Here is an 11,433-nt window from a genome sequence, read left to right as displayed (position 1 = left end):
GTTAGGTTTGTTCCTTTCGGTGAATCGAATGCACCACAGCACAGGTACATGTATATGTTGTCAAATACTATAACGTGAAATGCTTGACTGCGAAGGCGGGAATAACATGCACCTTGTATAAGTGAATGGTTGGCGTCCATTCGTGATACTTGAAGACGACTCCCCATCGCTAGAACTACACGGTCTTTGGAAAAGTGGAAGAGAAGAAGTGGCATGCAGTATTTTTGTACTGCACGACTAAAGGGATTTGGTACGCGGTACGACTAGACTGGCGGGAAATTAGGCGGCGCGAGCTAGTTAGACAAAGTTGTTGTCAAGGAGTCTGGCATGTATCAGGTAAACCATGTGTTCCTTCCTCCATGGGTAAACCATGGGTAAACGTGGTAATACAGATGCCCAGTTTCGGTGAAGAAATATGCCCGTTGATGAAGATGTTACAACGTTGGTTAATAACAGTCATGACAGTCACCGACAGTAGGCCTACCAAGTACCATGGGTTTCATGAATGTTTATGTCTATTATGAGACTTGAGACATGCTTGAGCATGTTGAGAGGAAGTTGAGACGTGATGATGTCCATGATACATGTACTTGATAGGCCCTATGCTGTAGCTCTACTGAGTGGAGGGTTACTATTCCTAATACATGTAATAATAGTGACAACGGTTCTCGAAAATTCCAAATACTCAACAAAAATACCTTTTTCACCACCTACACCTAGGCCTACTTGCTTTCTTAAATGCTAAAGGAAAACTTTTTGGGCTGAATAGACTAGTGACAGGCCTATTTCTGACTATAAAATCTGTCTGCATCCGACCGTTAACTTTTCGCTCGACACATGCACGACACTTATGCCAATGCTAAACTTTTCACCGCCTCCCATTCAAATAACTCTATGGCCAACATGGTCCTCTAATGAAACCGCAGGAGCAGCCCATATCGTATCATATAGTCGGGGCACATGACGTATTGACCAGGAAACCATGGAAACAGTGGTTGGTAGCACTCTGTCCCAACTCTCAAGTCTTGTACCTGTACCACGTATATACAACAGGCCTGTAGTCGCCAAGTCTCTTTTTCACAACGTCTACGTTCCAGGTCTTCTGTGAAAACCAGTGTTGTAGTCGAGTACTTTCCGAGTACCAACGTTCTCCGCAAAATACTGAACAGGGTAAGAGGGAATAAAGACAGAATGCACAGGCATTTGATGGTAAACGTGCAAAGGTAAGATTACAAAATAAACGTTAGACTTCAGACACTCCCAGTTGTGTAAAATTTAAGTTTTAAGGAGAAAAGTACTCGGAAAGTACTTAGCTGAGTACTTTTCGAGTACTTTTGTCCTAAAAAGTTAATTTTAATCAAACAGGGATGGTCTGAAGTCATTATGTTGCTTTGTAATCATACCTTTATTCATGTTCATGTACCATCAAATGCCGATGTACTTCAGCTTTGTTCCCTCCTAACTAGTTAAATATTTGATAGAGAATTTGGTTCTCAAAAGGTACTCGACTACATCACTGGTGAAAACCAATCAGACTTGACAAATGGGTGAGGAAATAAGAGACTTGGTGACTAGGGCCTATGCCGTCACGTACCCCCAGAACTGTTGGGATCCGACGTGGGAGTGGGGCGGACGTCGGACCTCACAGTTCTGGGAGTAACGGTCATGGATGTTACATGTGTTAGGGATCAATGTATCCCAGGTTGGACTCCAGAATGTACTAGTACAGTCAGGGAGTCCACCTGGGCTAGCATGGCTAGGGAATCAACCTAGGTACATAATATATGTATGTAGGCCACGAAGATTTGGGGCGTACTTGAACATGTTTGATACCTCCAAAACTTTAGATATTTTCTGCAGCAATTTTAAACAAAAATTTGAAATATAGGCCTACATGTAGGGCCTATTGTTCCCCCAGAACTGTGGGGTCTGACGTCCATCCCGTTCCCATGAACCCTACATAATATGAGCCTTTATTGCCATAGGCTCTGCATGACATTTAACAGGGCACAAACAGGGATTTTATTCTAGTTGTGTACCCATGGAAATGCTGCTCCATTTCCCCCAAGAGTTCTATATACGATAGCTTACATACCTTCGTACTGAGTACCACAAAAAAAAAAACAGACCAAAACCATGCCCTTTTTAAAAAAAAAAAGTGCTAATATTTCCTGATCAGTGTCCGAGAGTTGAGCTGCGACCAAATGGTTGACTACGACTGTGATCGATAGACAAGATGTGGAAATTGGCTGCAGCTGCTTTCCATACATGGATGTGTAATTCGTAGCCGTGCTGTGGAAAGGGCAGTTTGCTGCGGCTCGCTGGGAGTCACACTGACCAATCACAGGGCTCCTCATTATTTATGCCCGAATTGCAGGAATGACAGGAAACAGCCGTTGGGTACCAGTGCACGCAAGCTTGCTGTCGCATTGTGAACAATTTCTGTTGAGGCCATACGGGGATGCAGACAGGCAATGATCTTTGTCTTTGGTACGGCTCATTTTCTGTGGGGTTCGTGGGAGCAGGGCAGACGTCGGACTCCACAGTTGTGGGGGTAGGGACTATTGAAAGTTTCCCTATAACTAGTTACAACTTATCATCGATAAGTTCAATCATTGATATTTCAGGCAACTTTGGATTCTGAAGGAAACAGATTATTGATTTAGTGGGCTCAGAATCACACAAGTTGACAATTCTTTATCAGCCATTTTGACTTTTATCCCAGCATGCAACATTAAAGTATTATGTCAGTGGTACAAAATCTAAGAATGTCATCCCATTACCCCCCCCCAAAAAAAAGGGCTGTGGGTAAAAGAAATGTGGATCTTGACAGCCGATTTCCTTCGAGCAAAAACATGCTGGTAGTTAGTGACAAAAGAAAAGATTTGTATTTGTAATAGGAAAGATGGCATGATTAACTTTGGCTTGCTAATCATGACTTCATCCCAGTTCTTAAATCACAGTTTACTATAAAAATAAACACAAGTAACAAGTTTGAACCTCCCCTTGTTAACTGAACAAGGCCTCTGCTTGTAAGAAAGAATAAAAAGTTAAAACTCAATATGCAGAGAAGTACATGTACATGTACTCCTTTCTCTGACCGTTTATAACAGTAACATTTAAACAAATGGCTTTAAATGTTCTTGCTGTCCAAATTAAACTTTCTGGTTATCTTGCCTGAAGATGAAAACATAAAAACCAAAGAACCGAAAATTGAATGCTCCAGTCCAAGGTGATAATACATGTAGGTTGCAGTCCATGAAATCCAGGGACTAGAGGTCAACGCAAGTTTCACTTGGTCCACATGGACAACAAGCTCTTTAGATGGATAGATACATCCACAAGTTTTAGGCTCACTGGGGTCAGATGTTTCATCACTACAAATGGGCCTCGTCACGGGTGCCAGCTTCGCATTGAAGTTGGCAGCTGTATCCAACTTAGGTTACGTGCGCACCATCACGTGGCTGCCATCTGGGATGTTGGTGGTTTGTTGACGCCTATCGTAGACCCAATGACACATACATGTATACTATGTAACCCAGAACTAATCATGATTTCTTGCAGACTGTGCTTTGCAATGCCAGAAAATGTGCAGCAACTCATCACATACTCAGAGAAATACGTAGACGACCATTTGGAATACAGGTACTGTACATGATATTTTGGTGCTTGAATTGCACATGGAACACTCAACAGGTGTCAGGCACTTTCATTTTGCTGGATGACATACACACTTCATGTTCAGAGCATAGACACCAAAGTCATTGTGCATAGGTTTTGGGCTTGAGAGATGATTTCTCCACGCATCAGTTTTTCTTTAAAAATTGTCATATGTTGTGTATTTTACACAGTGGAAATAAATACTTCTTAGCAACCCTATGATTGAATAAAAGCGGCATTTTTCTTGGAATGCCTCAGCATGATTAAGGTGTACAGCTCAAAATTTGAACTTCATTTAATAAACTTACAAACTATGCAGAAAAAAACTACAGAAGTTTACTGAAGATTATGTGCGCAAACCTGAAAGAAGGCTTTTCCTAAAGATTACATGTGCAAGTAAAAGTAGCTGAAGAAAAGGCCAGAAATTTGGCACATAAACCTTTCAACTTTATGGCACTTGTACATGTACCGTACACGTAACTGCAATTTAGTTACACATACATCTGAGTTTTAATTCACCCACCATGTCTGATTATCGTCTCTTTATGAACAAAATAATTATACAAAGAATAATTTGTTTTATCACAAATTTCTATTGATAAAAAATACTACTGAACCCCACTCCTTAAATGAGTGTCAGCTTTTAAAGATAGGCAACAAGATGATAAAATGCTTTGATGAATAGTCATTCATAACTTTTTAAAAAATAAGCCTCTTCTGTGTCTGATTTGTGGATGTAAGTATTTTCAAACTTATTTTCACTCCAAAAATGATAACTGAATTTCAATTCTAACACCTTATAAAGCTCTGCTAATGGAATAATATCCGTCATTCATAAGTCATCTGGAGAGTGTTGACACAAAAGATGATGAGGTCATCACTTTCCTAGTGAACCCTTCAGAGCACTTACCATGACCAACGGCTCTCACCATGCATCAAAATTGTGGGGGCGTGACTCTCCCAAGGGCACTACTGAATGGCAAATGCAATGTTTATAAGAAACTGAGGCATAACTTTCAGACAAGATGTTAATGTTATTACATTTATTGTTTCTAAGTACATTGAGCTAGGACTTTAGTGTGTTTGGGAAATGTTTTTGAGGACTATAAGAAGGGTATCTTGAAAACTGGTGCTGGAGTTCAGAGAAAAATGACCACCAAAAAAATCACTTGCATCTAGACCTAATGGATTAGGTACTACTGTACGAGAGACAAAAATTGAACAAATTATAAAAAAATTCCACTATGCAATATGTACAGTACAGATAACTTTTCCTTAAAAGGATACACGTAAGAGCGTGAAAGGTTTAAAATAAAACAGTAGGTTTTGAGTAATTCTATTCACAGTTCAACAGACTATTCAAAATAAGTATTGCATTCATGTACATGTCATTTCAAATCTAATTTCATTTCAGATCCTGATTTTTACTGCAGTTGCCCCCAAAGGATCCCCTAATACCAGTGTTAGGCAAATTTTGTACCAATTCTGCTAGTTCTAGTTTTTGATACATGTACATCTGTTTGATGCATCATATTTACTTGAAAATATACTAAAATCAGAGTATTTTAAGACCATTGATATTTACCTGTCGCCAGCTAGAAGTAGACAGTGCTCTCTTTTATGCCATGGCTAAATACCCACTGCCTAGTTTTACAGGATTTTAACAGTCATATTATTGTCATACAAAGTGTAGCCATGATTGTGACTGTGTACATGTGCACATACATTCCTGTATATGTATGTACATGTATTTGTAGTTGTACCCTGCATTATTATTGAGCACAATATATTAGATGTACATGAATTAACAGCAGCCTAAGTGTCAATCAATTGCAGTCTAGGCTGAAAAGATCAGTGTGCAGGAACTAGTTCAGATTGTGACAGCATGTTTATGAAGTTGTTCGTTGTCATTGGCTGCATGTGCGCAAATACTTTTTCTGTATTGATAAGTAGCATGCTGTCAGATGCCAAACTTTCAACCCTCTAGGCTTTAGCGGATTTGTACATGGAGGGTTGACTGCATGGTTCTTTTTAGGCTGTTTCTGACATTTTTTCCTCACAAACTTTATGTATGCAGAAGCACAAGACCTTATGAACTTGAGCACCAAAGTTGTGAAATATTTGCTAAAACTCTGGCTGCATTACACAAACCAGTGCTTGATGTTTTCCCTCACAAAATGCTTCTGTATGAAGTCCATTGTTACTTCAGGACTGTACATGTCTAAGAGTCATTCACCAAGCAGAGGAAGATACTCCTCTTGACTGAAATACACATACGAGCTTGCGTAGGCAAATGTGTGATGAGATTTAAAGAAGAAACCTCAATTGTATAGGTACTTGCCATTTTAGATTTCCTGTGCTTTGCTGATTCATTGTGTCATGAATAATAGCTAGTAAGTATAGATTTGTCTAGAATACCGAGGAATGTGCAAATTCAGAGATAGCCATATGAACAGAGAACATCTGAAATGAAGAATCCCCCCCCAAACTACAGCGTACCTGTAACATCACAACAATAGAAGTTGTACACTTAAGCCATCCTTCCATTAAGAGTTTTTGTTCCACTGGGATACATACCGTATGAGTAGACCTTTTATGCTACCGGTATCCCTCCATAACAAAAGCAGTTACCAGAAAGATGTCTGCCATGCACTACCTCTACAGTGATTTTATTGTACAGGAAAAGTATGGTGAATTTTAAATGATTATAAGAGTGTAATTTTTAGGCTTTAGTAGTATGATTCCAAAAGTAATTCATGATCCCTGCTCAGTAACATTTTCATTGTTTGTCACAGAGTCTAAAACACCCAAGCTGACTTGTTTTATTGGTCATATGATTTTTCCCCCCCTTACAGACATGTGATCCTGCCATCGGCACTAGTCAAACTACTTCCACGAAACCATCTTATGACAGAGACAGAATGGAGGAACCTAGGTGTTCAACAGAGCCCTGGCTGGGTACACTATATGATCCATAAACCTGGTAATTCCATCTTTATATCCATATTGTTATGCACAAGTATACCCTCCCCCCTTCCCCTGGTAGTGGTGGGTGAATCCATGCCAGAATTAATATATCCTTTAGTTAAGGCGCGCGTGGCACTGGTGCACCATGGATGCTCAGCTGCCAAAATGAACTTGAAAAGACCAGTGCACCTGGCAAGCCAGGAGTGTGGCTAATGTCCAGTCACTAATCAGTATTTATTTATTCCAAATTATAAGCACTGTACCTAGCTTGCGGGGTAGTTACAAAAAAATTGAATGCTGTCAGTTGGTGTGCTTTATTTCAGCACCCAGCACGTGTATGCGCAACTGTTCCATGATGGTTCGCTATCATCATTCCCTACACGCGGAAATATTGACCCACTGATCCAATGAAAGGTAACTTTCCTGGGCCAGTGCCATGAGTATGTGTGGCATCAAAAACATGTAGTGTGCAATAGGCTTGGGCAGTATTGCCTTTTTCGATACCGCGGTATCCATGAAAAAAATACTGCGGTATTCGTTGCAGAAGGCAACGAATACCAACGAAAAGCAGTGGCAATGCTGACATTCAATGGCAAACCACTAACAGCACTAGGGGACAGCATAAAGGGTTTTTAAAGTTACAAAACCCCCTAAACTTAATAACTATTATAATCTATTTGTCCATTTGATGTCAAATAAATATTATTTATGTGAAAGAATTTTTTTAAAAAGGGACAGTGTTGTTACCCCGATTTGTTGCCCATGATTCCTATATCTGTGTGGTCACTTGTACGGTGTCAAAATCTGCACATGTACTACAGTCAAGTTGATACTTGCTGAGACTCGCCTTATAGGAATGATTATGTGCAGGTCAATAGTGGCTGCTCCTCTTATCTGCGCCCTAACACTGCATGTGTGCAATGGTAAGGTGGCTCTCAGAAAACTCTGCGACGCGGCAGTCGACTCTTATTACGAAATCGGTTGTAACGAAATTCCAATTACAACAAGCACAAAGCTGTGGTCCCAGTGAAAAGGTGCACAGAGAAAATATGTTACAGCGAAATAGCATTGCACGAAATTCCTGGTACAATGAAAGGTTTTCGTGATGCCATTGCCTGAAAAACCATTGTTGACGGCCCATTCATAAAGCGTTTGTGAATCGCAGTAGTGAAAACATGTGCGCGGTGCACCACACTGGTTCCCGCCGGGCTGAACCGTTGCCAATGAAGGCATGATGGAAATGCGGCAACCTGTCAATGTACAGGTTCTGCCAAAAAAGGGTCGTACGTTCCACTACATCGAATGCAGCTCTATAGTTGCCAGTTGAAAAAAAAAATGCCGTCACAAATTTTTCTGCAGGTTCATTCACAAAAAGTGATCACATGTTTGTGTTTTCTGTGTTCATGAATTTAATTTGAGGTTGTACTGCTTGTACCCAAGCGAGCGTGTTTCCACAAATTTTCGAGTCGTGCAACACAAGCTTGTCACCTGCCCCTCCATATGCATCACGCACACTTACAACACGATATACAGACATCGTTTGCCAGATTCCTGTTGTCATGACACGCATAGTGCACGATTAAAAATTCCATGATATTTTACATTGATTACACAAACGCCAAAACAAAAATTCCCATCCCATTTCTGATCGCTGAGTGAGTAGTGCATAAAACTTTAAAATTTTGATTGGCCCGGCAGCAAAAATGTTGGTATTAATCGGATGTTTAATCCCTTTCGTGAAGAATTGTAAGACTCAATTTTATCCAGTTATTGCAAAACAGTCAGGTGCACTTGAAAAAGAGGAGGCCCGCGATTTTCGTGAAAAACACTAAGCAAGTTTGCGTCCAAATAAATCGTTGGGAAATTGTCGATCATCACTGAAACACAACTTTATTGATAGTGAAAAACGTGAACTATCTACTCACTAAGTCATTTTGACCCACGAATGAAGCAACGGATTTCCTGGCAGGTTGAAGGGACACTACTGTATTCTCGCTCTTGCAAACTCCCATGTACTCGCAAGGTCCTTTTTCGTGTGCAAATGGAACTGCCAAAAATGCTCATTAATGGACTGCCTGTTTTGATGCTGGAAAAAGTTAGCCCGGAATGGACCTTAATTTGACATTAAACTACTGCATCACACACTGCAGTATGGAGGTACAGTATACATGTACATGTATGTTCGCAAGCATTGTTGTCAGTTAATTGTCGTACTATAAAGCTTGTGCATCTTGCTTTGTCATTTTCGTTGCTGTTCAAAAGGTTTTGAACTTGGCAGATAATCTCTCGGAAATAGAGAGATTGGTGCACAGGTACTTTTTGAGTATGTTGTAATTGTAAATATGAGCATGAAATTGCATCTGTTTAAATCTAGGTTGAAAAATACATGTATATTTGAAATTCTTGTCTACTGAAACGAAAGTTAGATAAAATATATGCCTTATTATAAAAGTTCAGTTTTATAGATTTACGTTGTTCTTAGTAAACATCCAAACTTATAAAATAAGTTTGTCAAGTTCCTTGCCAACCTTGCTTACAATATTGAATAATTAAATTTATCCTTGAATTACATGTACATTGATGGCTGTTTTGAGACACTCTCATGAACATATTTTGTAATACACAGATTTTTAAATTATTTTTCAGAGCCTCATATTTTGCTGTTCAAGAGACCAAGAACTGATGGATATCAAGACTAAGTAATGTCCTTTCATCAATTTCTGTACACTGTGAATTGCAGCTTGGTAAATTTTGAGTGTGCCAAAGACTCTTGTCACAGTTGGCAATGGGGCATATGTAAATGCATGTAGAAGTTTATCTCACGATATTCAAGTTTGGTTTTCAGTGTTGAAAATGTTTGTAATATACATGTAATATATGTACCTGGGCAACTTGTAGCCTAAGTAGCAACTTTGATTGTTTTTTCCCAACATTGTAATATGTGATACATATGCTTAGGAAAACAGCAGAACATACGGTGACGGTCTGAGCCTTGATGCATGTATTTGTCAATATATAATCCATGAGTTGAAATCAGAAACAACGAATTATGTGTAAGTTACCATACCGGTACTTGTAGTGTTGTGTCATCCAGTCTTGCTCATCGGTTACATGTATTTCAATGTTCAATGAACTGTGATGTAGCCTGTTTCATTATGTCCTTGTCCCTTTCACCGTTATCTTAAACTCATATATGTATGAGGATAATTCCAGAAATTAAGGATCCATTTTTATGTGTGTCCCTGTCACATTTGATGTATGATTTTGTAAGTTCAGAACACGTACTCTAATTTCCAAGAGCGAAGAATTAATGAAAATACCTGCCAAACAAATAGTAATACACGGTGATATTTCCATGTCAAATAACAAAAGTCAGATTTAACGGACACAAAAATGTCACACTTTTGGACTCCTAATTTCTGGAATTACCCGTATGTCACGTAATTTCCCATAGATACTAGTGGCCTTATTGGTTCACCAACACCAAAACCTGTCTCATGGATGGAGCAAACCAGTATTGGGACCACTGATTGAGATCTATCCATGTGAAACAAATAGGTCGAGATACCAGGGCTGCAGTGGAGTCTGTCACAAGCCATGAAAAGTCTTTTAATGAATCCAATCATAAGTCCAATTACAAGTGCATGTACAGTAGAAGGAGGAAAATGTTGTGGAAATGCTTTTGTCCTACAGTTGATTTGAGAAGAGACTGGCGTTCCTCCAAGAGTGAATGACTTATAAAAATTGGCTTGTAGGGACAGCCCCACTGTATCTAAACCTGATTGTTTATGTAGCTACTACCCCAGTTGATGCCATTAATGGTTCATTGTGGATAGCATTAACTACCAGTATAAACAGCTGTTCCTATACATATGGCTTGGCTTAACTGTTGTCCAGGTAGATTCATGAATATACATACATGTATCAGTCCAAGTTGTCAGTGTCAATGGGTTCACAGTGTATTTGCGGCAATCTTTGGTAGAGAAGGCACATCTGTCTTTGCCAATGTCTATGGCCAGTCAGGAGAGGTGGTCATCAGTGCACTTGTTTTCTAACTCCAAAATGAACAACAGACTCTATGCACTGTAATAGGATACCATTTACTTTTCATACACTAACAAAATAATAATAGATTGCAAGAAAAAGTCAAGATTTTACCTTAACGTCATTCCCATTTTATTGATATCAGTTTATGATTTTTTTTTAAATAACCAAGAGACAGTGGTAAGTTCCACATGCATTGACCTTTATTTACCTGTCTGTGTGTAGAATGGTATGTTGCACTCTTACCAGCACATATACATGTATATGCACTGAGCATTTTTGTTCTTGTGATAGAATTATTCCAGTTTCATAGCAAACATCCGTTATATTGTTTGAAATGTATTAGAATAGGCCTGAAAAGAATTTCACACTAACATTTTCAAATTGAAAAAATAGGACTTGCCCCTTTGAGATCAATTTTTTTCTTATTAAGCACCTTTCAACATACATGTATTTGTAGCCAAGTCTTCACAAGTCATTTAGTCTCAAGTAAATTCGTGAGTAATATCTATGAACTGTCACTCGTGATATCATTTTCTTTATAATATGTGATTGACTTGTTAAAGACTCAACTTGCTGTTATGAATGGAACAACGCTGCACAATCCTGTGCAGGTAGGAATTTCCTCATCTTTTCCAAGTTCTCAGTTATGTTTTTTAACACTGCCCCATTTTCTTTGATGCTGGAATGTATGTAATCTAAGGTTCGCTTCCAAGTAACAGGAACCAACTTTTAGATTAAAAATGACAACTGTGGTCAAAG

General features: G+C 39.1%; 1 protein-coding gene across 2 annotated transcripts; it reads left to right on the top strand.

The window, feature by feature from the left end:
• Positions 1 to 53: 53 nt before the first annotated feature.
• On the top strand, positions 54 to 11,432 carry LOC110982045 (cyclin-dependent kinases regulatory subunit-like). 2 transcript variants are annotated; one of them, XR_015426617.1, is made up of 5 exons: positions 54 to 336; positions 3,565 to 3,645; positions 6,516 to 6,643; positions 6,951 to 7,041; positions 9,274 to 11,432. XR_015426617.1 is itself a non-coding variant. In XM_087141953.1 (3 exons), exons 1-3 carry the CDS (start codon positions 3,578 to 3,580, stop codon positions 9,324 to 9,326), a joined length of 249 nt encoding a protein of 82 aa, XP_086998079.1. In that variant the 5' UTR covers positions 3,565 to 3,577; the 3' UTR covers positions 9,327 to 11,432. The 2 variants fall into 2 exon arrangements, 1 of the variants encoding a protein (XP_086998079.1); XM_087141953.1 differs by lacking the exons at positions 54 to 336; positions 6,951 to 7,041.
• Position 11,433: the final 1 nt, after the last annotated feature.

Source organism: Acanthaster planci, linkage group LG10, assembly GCF_054643075.1.
Source record: "Acanthaster planci isolate LZ-2023a linkage group LG10, COTS_SCS, whole genome shotgun sequence".
Taxonomy (NCBI): domain Eukaryota; kingdom Metazoa; phylum Echinodermata; class Asteroidea; order Valvatida; family Acanthasteridae; genus Acanthaster; species Acanthaster planci.
Note: the sequence above shows the minus strand (reverse complement) of the source record. Positions and strands in the feature narration are given on the sequence as shown.